At 39.4% G+C, this 19,870-nt stretch overlaps 1 protein-coding gene across 1 annotated transcript in view; it reads left to right on the top strand.

Moving 5' to 3' along the window:
• Positions 1–19,870, top strand: part of LOC104407433 (neurexin-1) — a gene marked incomplete at its 3' end in the record, with an annotated part of 111,760 nt that overhangs the window by 79,023 nt on the left and 12,867 nt on the right. The window contains exons 8-10 of the mRNA XM_010016715.1: positions 4,773–4,895; positions 10,433–10,814; positions 11,334–11,524. Of these exons, the coding sequence (XP_010015017.1) occupies positions 4,773–4,895; positions 10,433–10,814; positions 11,334–11,524 (696 nt within the window). The remainder of the gene's footprint in view (positions 1–4,772; positions 4,896–10,432; positions 10,815–11,333; positions 11,525–19,870) is intronic.

Here is a 19,870-nt window from a genome sequence, read left to right as displayed (position 1 = left end):
ATATTCTCTCAAATTTCAAACAGGAAATGCCACCTAATATTGATTGCTGCAGTCTGCGTAGCTATCTGTTAGAAAGCTAGGCTGGAAACACTGATACTTCTTGCACAGACCAATAAATAGACAGTAGTTATTTGTCTGTAACTAACTCAGATTCTGTAGGTTAGTATAGCATTTGCTGACCCGTCCAGTCTGCCTTGCTAGTCTTTATCTACATTGTCCTTCTTTTGATACTTCATTTTTTATATTGACTTTTGATCACAGAATTGAAAGCTCCAAGCAAGTTTGTGTGGCGTTTTAGTATATGCTTTGGTGGATGGCATTGTAAGAGGCAGTAATAGTTCCTGTGCTGGGTTCAGACAACTAGTTCTGAATGTGTTTTGGTACAATGCCAAAAGGTAGTGTCTTGTTTCAAAGTAACGAACTTGGTTTTTACAATCTTCTGTTTGAGTAGTTGGTTAAAAGATCCAATCTAAGTATCATAGGATAGATATATATAAGAGATAAAGTGTGTTACCATCAGTTAACAGGCCATTTTGAATTTTCAGTGCTTGAATTAGGCTGAAAAGGTTCCTCACAAGATAGTAAAAGGAATAGGAATCCCCAGAGAACACTTAGAATATTCAGCACACTGAAAATCAGGGGGTGTTGGTTTTGGTGGGTTTTTTTGAGGTCCACGCTTTATTCCTTTAACTTTAAAAAGGACCAAAGGCAATTAAGTTCTAGCTGAGATGCTGAAAACAAAGTAAACTGAACTTTGGGTGCATAAGTAAGGCTATAACTTAGGATATTTGGGACTTAACATTTATATATCCTAGCTCATAATGAATTGCATCATCAAGATTTGTACCTCTATTTGGCTGTCTGTATTTTCCCATGTAAAAAGGTGGTTGTACAAGAAGTTACCTGCTTTTAAATGAATCTGCAGATTTTACTGGCATGATGGACTATGGGCAAATTGTAGGAGCCATAAAAGTGCCTTTACTTTTTATGTGGTACTATCTATTCACTCTAGGGATGCATAAAATCTACTAGTTATTTAAGACTTTAAAATAGGAAAAGAGCTGAACATAGATGTTGATAATAAATTTCATACTTATGCAAGAGGAGATACTTAGTGGATTTTTGCAAGTTACAACTTGTCTCTGGAAGGGAAGGTTTATGATTAAGGTATTAGTATCTGAGAGAATCAGTAGCTCAGAGTGAGCAAGTGCTGGGTTCATGAAGAACTGTGTCTCGTCTAGGTGAGTTCCAGGGGAAGGACACTGTGGGAAATGGGAGTGGAAGGACATAAAGTTGGAAGAGTAGTATCAATCCGTAGAAAACAGACTTAAATTAGGGCTCTTTCTTTTCTTTTCATCTCTTCTCGTGGCAGATATGTAATGTTTTTAAAGAAAAGAGGGTAAAAAAAAGCCCGCCACGTCCCCAAAAAAAAGTGTCAGTGTGCCAATTCTGATTTAAATACAACAGCGCCTTCTGCTGGTGTGATTTCAATGAAGTGGGATCAAATCTGTGTAAAGTCAGAAAAAAGGCTGGGGAGACAATCATTTAGTAGATTTAGATTTATATTAGATTCACTATAAACTTGGCTGAAAGAAGGGTCTGAACTGTTATGATCTCAATAATCTGATGTTGAAATTAATTACAGGTCAGTATATTTGAAAGTCTGAGGTTTGGGGTTGGCCAGTGCCATTTAACTAAATACGTTGAGACTTTTCTTCTGTAGTCCTTGTACTCTTGTGGAGTATCAAGGGATTCCTACATGGTTTGTGTTAAAGCATTTAGAAAATGTTCTTCTAGATACATTGCTCACATGCATGTTCAGTACTTTTATAATTCAAAAACTTGTTCTTGGCCAGGAAGCAGCCCAAGCACTGCGTTTTCTACAGGAATGCTTGGCATCTGTCCTGCCTCATCCACCTTTCCAGCTACCATGCTACTTTGCAGAGAGGCACCGTGATATGACAGGCCCATGCACAACGGCTGGACACTGGGTCTTGCTACTTGTAGTTCCTTGTACTCTCTATGACAATGCAAAACCCCTCTTCCCTGTTAAGAGATGGGCTTCAAGAAGGAAAAGCCACTTTTCCATGCAAGGTAGCTAGCTTCTACAAGGCTAGGACTGCTTTCAATACAGTGTCCCGTAGTGTGTTACACCCAGATTTGTCCTTTTCATAGCCTTTTTACCACAGGTGCCCTTAATCCAGTTTTGGACCATGTGCAGTGTGAACAAAGGCATATTACAGGTAGTTCTGACCTGATTCTTTTTTAGTCAGAATATTCTTGCAAAGGGAACAGATTGATGCAGACATGCAAACATACATTTTATTTTACGAGAAGAGTTTACAAGTCCCTAACCAATAAAAGATAGTAGACATACTTGCCTGTATAAATGTGAGCAGCCAAGTCAGATTTGATATTTATATACACTGAGGCACCTCTACGTGAATGGAACCCTACAGAGGGCTGTTAATGTGAGAAGAAATGAAAATTGCATGTGCTTCTAGGTCTTTTAGAGATCTGCTGTGGGATAAGGGAGACTGAGTAGTTCAACTATTTAAAAAGAAAGGAGGAATGGGACTAGCAAGTTTTAACAATTAAAACAATGGTAAGTGTCGTTTTTCTAGACAGGTCTGTTGACTCACTAAGATTTGTACTATTTAAGCATTTTTTTAAAATCCTTCGCTTGTCCCCAAAATCTAGTTGGAAATTGCTTCCACTGAACCACCTAATGTATTGCTTAAAATTGCTTAAAGAGCAGTATTCACTGCATATTTATTACCATATCCAAAGAGAATACAGAATCCCAGACTGGTTTGGGTTGGAAGGGACCTTAAAGCTCATCCAGTTCCAACCCCCTGCCACGGGCAGGGACACCTTCCACTAGAGCAGGTTGCTCCAAGCCCCTGTGTCCAGCCTGGCCTTGAACACTGCCAGGGATGGGGCAGCCACAGCTTCTCTGGGCACCCTGTGCCATCACCTCAGCACCCTCACAGGGAAGAATTTGTCCTTTGTATCTAACCTAAATCTCCCTTGTTGAAGTTTGAACCCATTCTCCCTTGTCCTGTCACTACAGTCCCTGATGAAGAGTCCCTTTCTGGCATCGTTGTATGCTCCCTTGAGTTGAACTTCATGCAAACCTTGTCTCTCTATTGTCAAAGAAAGTAAATTGGTAAGAAACAGAACAATTCAAGTAGTTGGCATGAGTGAGCACATACATGTCTCCTTCTGCTGAGTTTGCACACCTTTCCTAGGCTAGTGTCAATACTAAGGCGTAGAGAAAGCAACATGATGTTATTGGGATCTTACTGCCTTTGCTGTAGCTAGTATTTTTATTCCTGGAGATCCCCTGACATGCTCAAAATAGCAAAGATTGCATATAAAAGCAGGGCAATAAACCAGCAACAATTAAGAAAAATGCTGATAAGAAAATGGAAAAAGCCTGAGAGGAAAACTGTTCAATATGCTGAACAGCTACAGCAAACTATTAGTCTCTTTTTCCCTGTGTGCAGTCCTGAAGCCAGAGAGGCTTTGATTTTAGGCAATGTTATATAGTACCCATTTATTAACAGACCTCATCCATCACAGTCAGCCTGCACTGGGTGGAAAAGAATCCAAAAAGAAGTGTGTGAGAGTTTCAGAGCCAGTGGCATGTCACATTTGAAAGAAGGCTGACATGTGGGGTGCAGTCACTTGGGAGGGTGTGGTGGAGGGAATGGTCTGCCTCATTGTAACCCTAATGTTTTGTGTCAAATGCTACATTTCTTTTAGTCATCAGTAGCCTTTATTCTGCCTGAAAAACAGCCCAAGGGAGATCTCTCTGTTGCAAGAATGTACTTTGTAATTGTAGATTACCTTCAGACTGACCTTTTGGACAGTCACTATGTAGGTGTGAGCATGTAAGTTTTGACTTATTGGTTCAGTGTTTGGTCAGTCTCCTACTCCTGTCAATGATAGTTCATAGCCAGGATTTTTCTTGCTTTCTTTCTTGTTCAACAGTGTAAGGGACTATTTCCATAATAATTTTCTTCCGAGAAGTTTTTGTCCTAGATATTAAAGATACCCTGTTTCCTGGATTTGTGGTTACTGCAGCTATTGCAAGTACTTTGTGCTGTGTGTAGAATTATATTTGCTTCAAAAGTGTTTGTTGTACTGCTAACAAAAATAGCAGGTTACAGAAAAGGTATCCATGAAATGAAAAAGGGTAGTCTGGTTTGAAGATCTGCTGACATCAGGCAGCACTGGATCTGGATGTTAATGAGTCATGTGTATGATAAATTATTAGTTTATCTGAGAAGTTCTAATAAGCAAAGGCCGAGAAGCTGACATAGATGAAGAAAAATCTAACACACATGCACCCACATTTGCCACTCACACCTTTCCCCCGACCTGTTTTTAATGAAGGAACAAAAATCCAATCTTGCAAGAACATGCTGAAGTTCTGACTGCAATAATCCCATTTTTAAAATGGGATTTATGTATGACTGGGAAGTGCGTAACTAAATCCATGTTGACTGTGCCGATTTATGACAACCTGGTTCCTTAAATGTGCATATACGATACATTTCTATAGTTAAATATGTAATAGAAGATAGTTTTAGATAGTAGCTGTCTATTTTGAGGTTTGCTTATACTTTGTAATTTTCTTGCTTGATGTCACTTTGGGTGAGTTTTAACTTTTGCCCAGCCAGTCTCTCTGTATTTCTCTTTCTCTGTGAGGTTCACATGTAAACTGATGTAAAGATTGCATAATGACTGTTTGGCATATCCTACAGGCAAAGGTCCAGAAACCCTTTTTGCTGGCTATAACCTCAATGATAATGAGTGGCACACAGTGCGGGTGGTTCGGCGAGGAAAGAGTTTAAAGTTAATGGTGGATGACCAGCAGGCCGTGACAGGTAGCGTGGCACTGGGACTCTGTTACTGGGGGGAAGCACAAACCAAAACATGACAGAAGTAAAATGCCTTTATCTGAAAGCAGCAGATGCTTTTTTTTTTCTTTACTTAAGATCCAAAATCCGTTTTCTGCATCTTGAAATCCTGGTACTAGAAGTGCGTTATTATACTTGATATTAATGTTACTCTAACATTGCCATTGGAGTTAATAAAAACCTTCATGCTGACTTAAATGAATGTTTTTATACAGTAATTGGAGAGAAGTGATTTGATACATCACTAATGAGAAGGCAAGTAAAATGCTTTTGGCAACACACTAAATTTATTCTAAGCTTCAACTCTAAGACATTGCTGTGAGAAGGAATTTAATAAATGTTTGAGGGATATTCTATTGTGTTTTAAATCTTGCATCCGCTGCCCTCCATAATTAAATGTTAGGCAACAGGTTTTTCTCAAATACTAAAATAGCAGCTGGGATGGGAGAATAAACATGACACAAATGCTAGCAGATGTTAGCAATATATTCCTATACATATATTATCGGAAATGACAATAAAGGAGACTTTAATTTTGTTCTGTTAAAGACAAGGTCTAAATATGTGTTGTTAATAGCAACAGACCCGGCTTCTGGCCTTGATTCCCTGCACAATGCAATATACCTAATTTTGTATTAGCTATTTAGTATTTTCCTTTGTTCTCATGTAGTATTAAATAGCTTTTATCATTAGTTCTAAGCTGCGTTAAAATGATAACAATTTTAATGGGTTCTTAAAAGGAAAGCCCCTTCATTAGTAGTCCTTTTTCACCTCAGCACAACACCGAAGACCATGTCACAGGTAGAAAAATAATTTCTGTGTATTAGAATAGTTGCAAAAACCTGTTTTCTACCATTAGAAATGATCAATAGCTCTTCCAGAAGTGAAGCAAAAATTTAGTCTGTATATTTAATGCTTTCGGTCATGACCTAAACCACTTAGTATTTTTGTGAAAATATATAGTATTGGAGGAACTATACTGAAAAACATCAGCCTGCTGTTTCAACTGCAGCTCAGATAATAAGGCTCCTTTGAGATGTTTCCTAGTTAGAGGGAGCTGCTTAGTTCTGAATCAAATAAGGCATCCCTAACCAAATGCATATTTCTTGGGCTCCTCATGGCAGATTTCTTAGTTACAAATACTGTAGGTTACAAAACCACTAAAAAGTGCTGTTACCAACTCTGGGTTAAGTCCCAGCTGCTCAGTTCAAAATATATATGAAGGATTAGAATACAGACGGGAGGTTTCTATCATACATGGTCTAGTCAGGTGAAGTAGTAAGTAAAGAATGCAGGACTGTAAGTTGTTGCGATGACTCTCAGTTACAGATAACTGTAGTTGCTATCAAATATTATCTCAGTAAGTAGCTGAGACTCTGAAACTGGCTTCCTAGAGAGGTGGTCAATTCCCCAAGCCTGTCAGTGTTTGAGGCAATTGGATAATGCTCTTAAAACATGCTTTACCCGTGAAGTGGTCAGGCAGTTGGTTGGACTAGGTGATTGTTGTAGGTCCCTTCCAACTGAACTATCTAGCTGTTAAAACCGGTGAGTGTCTTCAGTTGCCTCCTGACCAAGCGAAAGCGTTACCTGTGAGTCCAACTTTCTGGTCCAAAACTTGTATTCTTCCACAGGCTAGTATCTGTATAAGCAGCTGACCAGCTGACTCAAAATCCCTCTCAGTTCTTTGAGTTGGAAGTTGCCTACGTTTGCATAACCCACAGATGTTTAATGTTCTTCATCCAAGGGGAGAGAGTTATCCCAGTATTTTGACGGATAAAAAGCTCCCTGCAGGAAGCTGTGTAGCCAATCTGTGGACTCCATCAGTGAGGAGGGAACTGGCATGAGAGAAGGAGCTAGAGAGAACTTAGAAGTTTGATAACATGGGAAATCTACTGTTAGTCCCAGGAGTATTACGTTTTCTACATGGAAAATTTTTATTGCCTTGTAGCACCGAGACTTTTTTCTTTAATCACAACACAGTATGTTGCCAAAGCCTTCATGAGCTGAAGTTTCAAATGTACACAATGCAATTTAATCTGCAGTAGCTTTGAATTTCCTGAAGGGGTAGTTGAAGAGCTGCTATAACAGATTGGCGTGCTCTTGCTCTAAACTGCTTAGAGCTTTTCTTCAGATGTCCCAACAATAAGAAATGTGATTAAAATATAACCTGGTAGTTATTCATGTGAAAGGGTGTTATAATCTTAAAGGGACCACGAGGAAAAAATGGACTTTCCAAAATTTCAGCTTCTCCCAGTGATCATGTGTTTTCCTTTTTTGATTCCATTTCCAGTGTCATGTATGGAAAAAAAAAAGATCCAGAAAGCTTCAGGTGGAGGGGAAGCCATTAAAAAATTCAGCCTGACTTGACATTTTTTGCAGGTTATGAAATATTACCTACAATCACAATGGATTGAGCTTAGCTATCTTTGAATGCCTAATTTGTGCATAGATGAATAATATCTTTCAGAATCATAACTGGCTTTCAGTGGAAGGCATAGAGGTGCTTTTGGAAATTTTATTCAGCATAGAGGAATTTAAATACTTGCAGCCCTGATGGATCTTGTTTTCTGGATATGTATAGAAAATAAAAGAGGGCTAAAGGAGGTCACTATAGCTGAGTGATAGAAAGAATACCTAGCTTATGGATATGAATCACAAAATCACAGACTGGTTTGGAAGGGACCTTAAAGCTCGTCTAGTTCCAACCCCCTGCCACAGGCCGGGAGGGGCAGAGATGCCTCACACTAGAGCATGTCACCCAAGCCCCTGTGTCCACCCTGGCCTTGAACCCTGCCAGGGATGGGGCAGCCACAGCTTCTCTGGGCACCCTGTGCCAGTGTCTCGCCATCCTCAGAGGGAATAATTTCTTCATAATGTCTAATGTAAAATATCTCAGACACTTGAAATTCTGGCAAGTGAGGTTGAACAGAAAATCTTTTTCTGATGTCCCATAGCATTGCACCAGGTTATGCATTTTGTGCACCTACCTGACAAGTGTTAAAAAAAACCCAAACCCAACCTCATAAGCTCAGACTTCATTCTCTCTCTTTTTCTTCATTGCTGTACTTGCATATAACTGGAACATTGTGTGAAGTCTCAAGTCCTGTTAGCATGTTTGTACAACTGAAATGTTAGAGATTTGGGATATGAGCCCAGAGTCTGGAACTTTTTTATTACTATGCTCAAGAAGTACATTTAATGCAGTGAGGATACAGTGCTACAGGCCAAAGCTTTGTGGATTTTTGCCATGGCATTTATGCAATGCCATTTTAAGATATAAGGCTAGAATACATAATGTTCCTCTCTAAACCATGATCTTCAGCTCTCTGTCTGTGATCCAATACACAGCTCTTGGCCTTGCAGAAAGTTACAGATTTGGCATTTTTCAAAACATCTCCCTGACTCACTACTGCATGGAAGAACCCACCTTTGTTTGTATGTCAGGCAAAGGAGTATCTTCATAACTAATGTTTAGAAACAAGAACACCAAGGTGACTCTCGTTGGATTTTAAGGAGCCTCTTGCAGTGCTCAGCCACATAACTGAGATTGCAAATGCTGAGGGTGTTCAATGACATCAATATCACAGCATCACAGACTGGTTTGGGTTGGACGGGACCTTAAAGCTCATCCAGTTCCAACCCCCTCAAGCCACAGGCAGGGACGCCTTCCACTAGACATGGTTGCTCCAAGCCCCTGTGTCCAACCTGGCCTTGAACACTGCCAGGGATGGGGCAGCCACAGCTTCTCTGGGCACCCTGTGCCAGCACCTCAGCACCCTCACAGGGAAGAACTTCTTCCTAATGTCTCATCTCCCCTCTGACAGATCAAAGTCATTCCCCCTTGTCCTGTCCCTACAGGGCCCTTGTCAGAAGTCTGTCTCCAGTAGAGTTAATTCTTATATAGGACATATCCTGAAGCTAAGTAAACTGCTTATAAATATTTATCGTAAAGTATAAGAGCAATTTGTGTGTGTGGTCTGGATGGTGTTAAAGCTTGCAGACCTATTTTTGCTCTAATTTCACTGTTACCTGTATTTATATCTCAATGCTGTGACTTAACATGTTAATGAATCCATCTCCCCGGGGAAAGCCCTAATATATCTACATTTATCTTGCCCTTATTTTTCTCCTGTTCTCACACACATACACAGACACCTGCTTATAAAACCTTTGAAGGTACAGCTGTTTAAGCCTGCCTCAGGTTTTTCTGTACCACTGCTTTAGACGTTCAGCTCACACTCTCCTCTTGGAATAATGCATTCAGGGAAGGACCACCGGAAATATTGGAAGCTTTGCACTGCAACTGTGGTAACCTGTATTATTGGCATATTTTATAATAAATACTGGCAGTTTTATGCCAGTATTTATTCCAGCTTGGCTAGGTCTGCTGTTCACCTTCTTCGTACTCCCTGAGAGACAAAACAGTTAAGGAACTGGGAAATCTAGGCCATGATTTGCAAAATGCAGATTAAGTGGTAAAATTGATTAGTAATTATTAGCTGTTTTGTCATCATACCCACACAGTGTGACCATGAATCAGCCTTGTGATAGTACTGCCCTACTTCTTTAGAATAATAATGGAAAAAAAAAATAAGCTCTTTTAGAAAAGGGAACTCTTCAGTGGACACAGTTTTGATTTGCTGGGTCAGGTATTTAGTAACTAGCTTAAAGACTTAGCTGACTTGTATGCAGTGTACCCTGGCAGTGCTGATCCTTACCTTCCGATTAGTTGTATAGTCAGCAAATTTCAGGCTTTCTGCTACGCAGGAGTCTTTGCATGACAAAGAAAGGTTCAAAGTTAGCTGTGAGGTTTCGGTTTGGCTGCCTTTCTGATGCGAACAAGTCACTTTCTATTTTCAGGATAAGAAGACATACACCCTCACTGCAGACTTTTTGCTTTGTCCGTCTCTAAGGCTCTTCCCCCTTCTCAAGCTATTTATCCCCATGGTACAAAGTTAGTTGATTTCAAGCAACTGTTCACCCTTGCAGCGCAGGGGTTTGCAGCAGGGCCAGCATTAAGATACCTAAACCAGCTTAAACAGAATCCTTCCTTCCTCTTGCTGGATGATGCACTTCTAAGCAAAACACATGCAAAAATATCCCCCAAACTGTTATGTCGTTATCCCATGAAACTCTGATGATGTAGTTTTAGCTCTGAAATTTGCCTTTGTGATTTTCGTGTTGTGTTAATTAATTGCAGTTGCTTATAGCACAATGTATTAACCATGTGTGGTTAATTGTAACTAAAGTGAGGGATTTGGTGGTTTAGTATTGTGAGTTGGTATGTTTCCAATTAGAAATCTTGCTGTTGGCATTAACCAAACATACTGAACTCAGTGGAAAGGCTCCTGGATGTTTGGATGAATTTAGAAGAATTCTCTTTGGAGCCAAGAGTTGGCCTTGTTCTGAAAAGTGTGAAATTGATGCAGATACTTAATCACATGATGTGCATTTTGACCTCCCATTTCAGATGCTAACATGTGTTTTCTTGTTACTGTTTAAAGGTCAAATGGCTGGTGATCACACACGACTGGAATTCCACAACATAGAAACAGGAATAATAACAGAACGGCGCTACCTGTCTTCTGTGCCTTCTAATTTCATTGGGCATCTCCAGAGCCTTACATTTAATGGCATGGCATACATTGACTTGTGTAAAAATGGAGACATCGATTATTGTGAGCTAAATGCAAGATTTGGGTTCAGGAACATCATAGCAGACCCTGTAACCTTTAAAACAAAAGCAAGTTATGTTGCGTTGGCCACGCTACAAGCATATACATCTATGCACCTTTTTTTCCAGTTCAAAACAACCTCTCTGGATGGATTGATACTTTATAACAGTGGCGATGGAAATGATTTCATTGTGGTTGAATTAGTAAAAGGGTATGTATGGATTAGCATCATGACAAACCCAGTCTATTCAAAATGTATATACAGGAGAAATACCAGGGAAAGTTTAGGATGTACATCTTTGACTGGGCATATATGGTTGACGAGTGTTTCTTCATGTTAAACTTCATGCTTTATTGTGACTCTTTCTTCCAGATGAAGCTAGATGCCTGAACAATATGAAAGTAAATAATAGGTATCACTTCTATAGTGTTTACCACAAAGAAGTATTATTAATAGCCTCCTCCTTGTTCTCTTTCTACGTATGTATGCATGTGTTGGTGCATGGAGCACTTGTTACTTTCCAGAAACTTGGGACTGCAGCTCAGCTCATCTAAACAAATGGTGATTTCTCTGAATTAAGGTTGTTTCCACATCTGGTGTTGATTATCTTCCGGTTTTACCAGCACTACTGAGGTGTACAAGGAAATAGGAAATATTAGACCTATTAATTAGTGCCCCCTTGCTATGTAAAGAAAAAGGAAACTTTTCCAATTTTTTTTCTTTGCCCAGGTATTTACACTATGTATTTGACTTGGGGAATGGTGCAAATCTCATCAAAGGAAGTTCCAATAAACCTCTGAATGACAACCAGTGGCATAATGTGATGATATCAAGGGATACCAACAATCTCCACACTGTAAAGATCGACACTAAAATCACAACACAGAGCACAGCAGGAGCCAGAAATTTAGATCTCAAAAGTAAGTACAGTAATTCCTATATGAGCTACACTGAGGGTTGTTACAGAATGAAAACGTGAATAAATCATGTGTGTAAAGTACAGTATAATTTTGTAATACCATATGAAATGCTTTATTTGGTAACAGTTAACATGATCACAAGAGGTGACATCATCATTATGTAAGCCTGACAATGCCAGTTTAGTGGTAGTTCTGCACAATTAGGTACAACTTTAAATGTGTGGAAATGCCACGGGAAAGAAAGTAGGAAATGGTAAGAACACAGAGTGGCCAGTATACACCAAAACATACTTGGGGGGCTAGAGGAGCTCTAAAATGTCTATGAAAAAAGCTTGAGTTTTACATGAACATAAGCTATATACGTGGCATGCAGAAACCACAGCCCAAGCTTTACATTATGACTACAAAGGGTTTGCAGAACTGATGATGTCTGTTAGAGAATTGAGGAAAATTTTGACCTGTCCCCTCCACAGCATTCCACATATAACGTACCTTTTGTTGGGAAAATAAAGACTCTGCAGTATTCTGATATCAAAAAATATCTTGTAGGTAAAGTGATCTTACATGGCAGCCCTCCAAGGAATCAGTTCTAAATATAAGTCACCAGGTGTATTGATCCATAAACATACCTAAATAGGTAATATGTTGTAATTTCAGTTGCAGGGTGAGATAAACTTTGTTACAGGTCTAAACCTACATCTTATGGGTCCAGCTAGCTTCTTAAGATCCGTTTTTTATGAACCAAACTGATAAGTATATATAGTTTAAAATAAGTAATAATAATTTAGTAATAGTTTTAAGAATGGGCTTCTGAAAAGCTAATTTGCATCAGAGGAAGATGCCTCTTCGAAAGGATCTATAAGTATACTTTTGTAATACTGCTTACTTAATCAGACATAAGAAAAATATGTTCTGGTCATGTGAAAAACTGTCATGTAGTTAAACATTCCTTATAAAAGTTATAAAAAAGGAAAATCAAAATTTCATAACAGTCAAAGAAAATTCAATATCTCAAAAGTCTCTGAATGTTCAAAGTAGATACTAATATTCTATCAAGAGCTTATTCCTGGTTGGATTTTTCTTTTAACTACCTCTGAGTCACAGATAATGAGCTGACCTTGGTAATTATTTTGGATTTTGTGATATTTAACATCTGCTTCACTTGAAAGTGCTATTAACTTTGTAAGAAAGACATATCTTGATATTTCATAATCTTCAGTAAGAGATTCTTTAGCAGAAATGCTCAGTTTAGAAATTAAAGTTTTTTGGCTGGCTCGCGTGCCATTCTTAAAATTGTTTTTGAAATTTGTGCCATGTTATTTCTCATTTTTGCACTCTTGGAAAAATACTATTGATGTTCATTGAGACAAGGTAATATTATTTTTGAAGCTACAGAGAAATCATCCAACTATTCATTGGCATTTTTTGCAGTGATTAAGTACTACTTACACATATGCGTATGTAGGTATATGTATTTAATCTGTGGAGTTTATACTCAGTATCTTAATTGGACATCAGGAGGAAAAATCAGCCTGTTAAGAACTGATAACTAAGTTAACACATTCATTTTATTCTACATCTTTTTCAAAATGAATGTGGTGATTTAGTATATGTTGCATTATTTAAGAAAAGGGAGAAGGTTGAACAATATGCTTAACTGAAAGCACTAGAGGGCACTGTTATTTCACTAAATGCACTTATTGCAGTCACAGAGGCAGCTCATCAGGGAGGATAACCTATAAAATCCAACATTCCTTTGTTTTCCTCACTTTGAAAATTCTGCTTTTGCTTTTACCCTTTTGAAGTGAAACTGTTTCTGTAGCTGGTGCATATTATAACCTTGAATTCCATTGGAAAAAAACCCTTAAGAGCACGAAAAAACATACAGACATTTGAAGTGAGAAAGGTGAATTGTGCTAAATGATGATTTTCTGTAATTCACAACCAGGCAACGTGGCTAGTAAAAGAATAACAAGCCTGACATGTTCAGTACAGTAATATGTAGAAAGCATCTTGCTCAAACGACATATACACAGGTCCTCAATCTCTGGTTTGGATTGGAAGGAGCCTTAAATGTTATCTAGTTCCAACCCCCCCTGTTTTTAATGTGTTCTACTATATTTTGCTCAGTCAGCTTCCATTAAATATGGCACAGCATCTATCATGTATTTTTGTTGGATTTTGGGGGAGCTCAAGCCAACATGTTTTAGCCATTCCTTTGTATTCAGTTGCAATGCTTTCCTGTAGCTTGTTCTTTTCTATTTTATGTCAGTGTTTCCTATGATGACACATCTCTGTTATGCTAGAAACACTCCATACACTTTACTGACACAAGCAGCTATGGTTAATTCATTCCTGTGTTATTTTAGCCCTAGCAACAAAGCAAATTCAAACTTACACTTCCTGGTAATGATATCAATAATTCTGTTTAATCAGAGTTCGCATTAGGTGAAATACTAATGTGTAAGGATAATATAGAATCTGCAGCCTTTTCGAGTAATTATAGAGTTACCAGATTTCAGATGTTGAAATCCATGATAATCCTGGAAAGGTAAATCACATACATGCAGGTTTTTGCAGATATGTAGGGAATTTGGTATGAAGGTAATGACACAGATTGTGTTGTAGAGCCTGCACAGCATGCCAGTTGCTTGGGAAAGCAGACAGTTGCCATAAAAATATGGGAGAGGATTTACACTATATATTTTCTTTTGGGTGTACAATTTGGCTGGATAACATAGAAAGGTCATTATTACAGACCTGGGTTCCCTGCATAACCTCTGGTACCATTTCAGTGGATTGGAGTGGGTACCTGTGGAAACACAGAAATTCTCCAGCTTAATTGTTACTGTAATTAGATGGGTAAAGTACAAATTGGAGACAAATAAATGAATGAAAATTGTGCTGTGTTTGGATTCCAAGAGCTGCGTTATTTTTCCTAGCAGAGAAAATTAGCACAGCGTACTCGGCTGCAGTTCTAGCAGATAACCCGCGAAGATAAACGAGTCTTAACAGCAAAGGCAGTGCAGCTCAAGCCTGCCAACATTCAGTTACACAGCCAATTTCCTTTTACGTGTTTCATGAGCAGCTTCGCTGTCCTGCTTTCAGCATAGCTCTGATAGTTAGCATGGCTACAACTCAAGACAGTCACTGACCAAAGTAGTTGGGTAAAGGGGAATTCTTGCCACTGTGCTTGATGCTCTTGTGGTCTGAGGGGTCCAAGTAGCCTCAAAAGGGCATGAAAAAGCAGGTGAAAGTGAAATTTGACTTTTGCTCGTGGTCCTTGCTCTTGCCGAAAGGAAGATGTCTCCTTTGTTCCATCCTGTAGGTATTACAAAATCTGTGCTGTCTCTTCCCTCTCCACATTTTCTTCCTGGGGTGTGGGAATTTGAAGTACAGTCAGAGGGGTTTTTTTCTTAATAAATTGAAGACACACGAGCTGTTTTTGAGGAGGAACATCCTCGAGCATATCTTTGTATACAGCTACGTACTAGGGTTTCATCCGCCTTGTGCTTCTCTCCTACAGATAGAAGCACTATTTAAATGTCCTTCTTTAAACAGCAGAAGTACAAAAACTTACAAATCCACTCAGAATTCTTTTGGCATATCTGTTACAAAATGAAAATATTTTTAGCATTTTAATTGTTTATAAATTGAAATGAAAAGTTGAAATATTGCAGTCTTACAAAATGAAGAGCTAAGGAATGCTGCTGGTGGTTTAGGTTTAACAATAAGTAGTAACAAACTTTTCAAAGAGCTGGTAGTTTCAGTACTTCAGCATCCCATCCTATTCCAGATTTTCTAGCTATTCCCTATCCTCCAGGCTGAACTGCAGTCATCCTAATTTTGATATTGGGCTAACTACTTTCTTTTTAAAAGGAAATTGCCATCACACACACACAAAATAATCCTACCCAGCTCAACATTTGTGGTTTAATTTTTGCTGCCTGTGATCATTTCACACATTTTTAGAATCCTAAAAACACAGCTTGGAAGGGACCTCAAGGATCATCTGGTCCAACCTTTCTTGGCAAAAGCTCGGTCTAGACAAGATGTCCCAGCACCCTGTCCAGATGAGCCTTAAAGGTGTCCACCACTTCCCTGGGCAGATTATTCCAATGGCTGATTGTTCTCACTGGGAAGAATTTTCCTCTTGTTTCCAATTGGAATCTCCCCAGGAGTATCTTGTGCCCATCACCCCAACTCTTTTCCATGTGACACCTTGTAAAAAGGGATTCTCCATCTTCTTTATAGCCACCTTTTAAATACTGGCACATGGTGATATGGTCTCCCCTGAGCCGCCTTTTCTCCAGGCTGAACAAATCCAGCTCTCTCAGCTTTTCCTCACACAGCTTCCTAGTCCTCGGGTCATCTCTTCTTTGGACCCTTTCCAGCCTGTCCACATATTTGTTGTACAGCTGGAACCAAAACTGGACAAAATGTATCAGGTGTAGACTGACAAGTGCTGAGTAGACTGGGACAATGACATCTTTATCTCTGGTGGTGATGCCCTTGTTGGTGTTCCCCAGCACCCTGTTGGCTTTCTTGGCCACAGCTGAATGCTGCTCACTCATACCAGGCCTGTGTCCACCAGGCCCCCCAGGCCCCTTTCCACAGAGCTGTGCCCCAGCCTGTGCTGCACTCCTGCATTGTGTTTACCCAGGTGCAAGACCTTGCACTTGTCCTCATTGAACTGCAGAAGGTTCTTGTTAGCCCACTAAGACCTGTTTTTAAGACCTGCTTCTTTCAATTGACATCCATACTTTCAAGTTGTCTCACTGGTATTCTCTTCCACATGGCCTTCCCAAATGTAAGAGTCCTTCAGAAGTCATGTTTTTCCTGTGCTGTTATTTCACCTCCTTAAAAGATGCTATTCATATTAGAGCATATATAAAAATCAGCTTCCTTGGAGTTAAAAAAACCTGTCTGAAACTCTTGTCTGTTTTATTTCTGTAGCTCTTCACTGGCCTCTGGCTTCTTCTATTCCTTTGTGAGATATGGCTGCTGGTGCTATGTACATTTGCTTTTTCATTTGCTGTTTTCTCCAGTAATGTGTGAACAGTCTAGTCTGAAGCATCTGAAGGAAAGTAATGATACTAGTTTCTGGTATTACCTCAGTGGTTTTATAAATGCACGGAAATATACTTCCTCCATGTACAAAAAGAATCACTTGGCAATTAATCCATCCTTATAAACATTTAATGCAGTTAACTAAATTACCAGTAGATCAACTAGCATGGCATATTCATTGATGATTTGTAATATCACTTAATCTATTGATATTTCATTTGCCTGCCAAAGTAGGTTATTCATGCTATGCAAAACAGAACTAAATTAGTCTTGATCATAAAGAAGATTCCTTGTTCCAGCAATGGAAGTTGAAATTGTTTCCATTTCATTTAATATTTGTTCCTGTTGTTTTATATTGAGCCCATTATTGTTGTTGCTGCATTATGTGCTCTTCTCTATACTACAAGGTGTCTATCAATGGCAGTGAGACTTCATATTTCTATTAATAAGACACAAAGCTTTAAGAAGCACAGAACAGTATTTTCTAAAAATGCAAATTTCTGCAGATGAAACAAGTATTAATGCTTAAATTTCTTGAATAAACATGCATGAGCTAATTATAATGACCTTGCCAGTGGGCTGTGAACTCTTCGTGCAGAAATAATGTTCTGTTCCAAATACTGTCAACAGCAAATAGATGTTCCTAATGTGACCTGTTGGAGTAGACAATGGCAAATGCAGCTGCTGTCTTCCTGTTGGGAAAGCAGCCTCTCTACAGAGGGAAAAACAAGGGACTTAAAACTGAGAGCTCTTCTTTGAGACTTTTTTTGTCAAAGATATATGGGCAGATTAACGGTAGGTGATCAGAGAACCTGGTCAAACGCAAATTCCTTTATCCTCCTTTCTTTGCAACTTGTCACATACTGCTTCTAAACAGCTGTGCTGTCTACCAGGCTGTGAAAATAATTTTGGCAACGCTAAGCCTTCAGAAATTGTATCCAAATTTCCAAAATCATGAGATGGCAGCGCTGCTGGGTTCAATAAAAATTAAAGAAAATACTCTAGTGCCTGTGCTGAGTTCTGTGAAGGCAACATTGCAGTAGTCTTTCAGATCACGCCACGGTGAGAGAATGTTTGTTTTCTACTCCCTCTCCCCTCCCTTTTCAGTCTCTTACACGCATACGACCGTATAGATTTGTCCACATTCATACAGCGCTCTGGCATGCAGGTTATTACCGTTGCTGATGATGGAAATTCTTTCAATCCTTTCTGGAATACTAAGTAAAAGTTGTGCTAAGGATAACACAGGAAACGTGTATGCTTTTAAAACTTACAAAAGATGTGGATATTCAGTGTAAATATGTGCCACAGAATCCTAGCCCCCTCCCCCCAAGCCAAGAATAATGTCCTGAACTTGTGAACAACCTGTACTGCCATGGGTATGAGAGCTCTGACTGAGCAGTCTTTTTTGCAAAAGAGCTGTTTAATGTAATACCCTCAAGGTCTGGAGGTGATTGTCTTGATGAAGAGGATAATACTACATAAAAAGTTTCCCTTTGCAAACCTACATTCAAAATTAGGTTGTTTGACCTTTCAGCTTTTTGGTAGTTTTATGTGGAGAATCTTGCCAGAAGTACTAGCTAAAGGAAGGGTTTTGTAGGTGATCTCTGAGGTGTAGGATGCCTGTTATAAAGAGGAGATCCTCACTGTTTAGAAAACAAGCTCTCTAAAGAGCATATGTTGGCTGTTAGAACAGAGAGTGAATGACTTGAGAAGAGTATCGGGAGGAAGGGAAACCTGAGTACACTATGCCATGCAAATTCCTGCATCATTAGATTTTGTCTATTTTTCAGACGTATGCAATGTACAAAAGTGGTCAGAACAAGAAAGAAATGAAGGATGTTTGATGTGCTTGAATGCCTCGTCTCTCTACCACAGCCATCCCCCTCAAACAGAGTAATTGGCATAGCATCAATTCTGTGGGAGATGGATTACCACATGCGTTTATATGGCAATTAGATTTTATGATTTACCATTTAACATGCATCACCAACTTTCCTCACAGTCCATTGGACAAGCAGACTTCTTTGGTTTTAAATCTGTTTAATCTTTTTCAATGCCAGTGCTTTCCATCTAGTCTTCAGTATAGGGGTGGGAGGAAGAAGCAAAGAGAAATGAAGTGGCTGGGAATATGAGAATTGTTATTGTCAAGAAAATGCTAAATGTTTTGGGGTAACTGTTTCTTGTTTGAGCATATATGTTGTTTGAGAAAGGGATTGTTGGGGAAAAGGTGGATTTTAACCTGGAGGAATCTAGGGAAATGTTCAGACTTCAGAACTTTCCTCTTGAGTATCTACCTTTGTCTATTGAAAACTTAGCTTCTAAGGACATTGCCACGTCATTGCCGTTTACACACGTGCATTTTCTATCACGTGGCTTTACGTACTGTCCTGGGTTCAGCTACAGCAGTCATTTTTTCTCCTTCTTAGTAGCTGGGGCAGTGCTGTGTGTTTGACTTTCAGCGTGGGAACAACACTAATAACACCGACATTTTTAGTTGTTGCTCAGTAATGTTTACTCCGACCAAGGACTTTCTCAGTCTCATGCTCTGCCAGGGAGGAGGGGAAGCCGGGAGGAAGCAGAGACAAGACACCTGACCCAAACTGGCCAAAGGGGTATTCCATACCACAGCACGTCATGCCCAGGGCTTAAATCATGACACTTGCTTGTGAAACACAGGCATATTTGCATAACTGCTGAGCAGTTCTGAACAGAGCCAAAAAATGTAATAGGAATAAAAACTGAGCACCAAGAGGTGACTACAGGAGTAGAGGGCACATCCAGGAAGTACTCAAGGCCAGGTTGGATGGGGCTTGGAGCAACCTGGTCTAGTGGAAGGTGTTCCTACCTGTGGCCGGGGGTTGGAACTAGATGAGCTTTAAGGTCCCTGCCAACTCAAAGCATTCTATGATTCTTTGAAATAACTACAATATGTGCTATGTGCCGGTAAGGATGACTAAAGAAAACCAACAGTGCCAGCATTTCAGAGGAGGTGATTTCTGTTTTTGAATACCCTTAATGGGGTATTCAAGGAAGGTACAGAAAGCAGTGTAGAACTGGGCTGAAAAGATCAGTGTCTGTATTCCTTCCTGAAAGGACAACTTGCTAACTCACATTCCTTTTCTTGCCTGTAATTGTTTTGCCTTGCTTGGTTATCAGTACAGGGAATGTGGAAGATGGAATGCAGCACTTCTCACATCATAAAACTGCCTCTTGCCCAAAGTATTTGAAAGGACAGATAACTCAGTAGAGCCTGGACAAGTAAACTAGATGCTC

Source organism: Nestor notabilis, unplaced genomic scaffold, assembly GCF_000696875.1.
Source record: "Nestor notabilis isolate BGI_N333 unplaced genomic scaffold, ASM69687v1 scaffold486, whole genome shotgun sequence".
Classification (NCBI taxonomy): Eukaryota; Metazoa; Chordata; class Aves; order Psittaciformes; family Psittacidae; genus Nestor; species Nestor notabilis.
The sequence above is the reverse complement of the archived record's forward strand: the minus strand, read 5'-3'. Positions and strand labels throughout refer to the sequence as shown.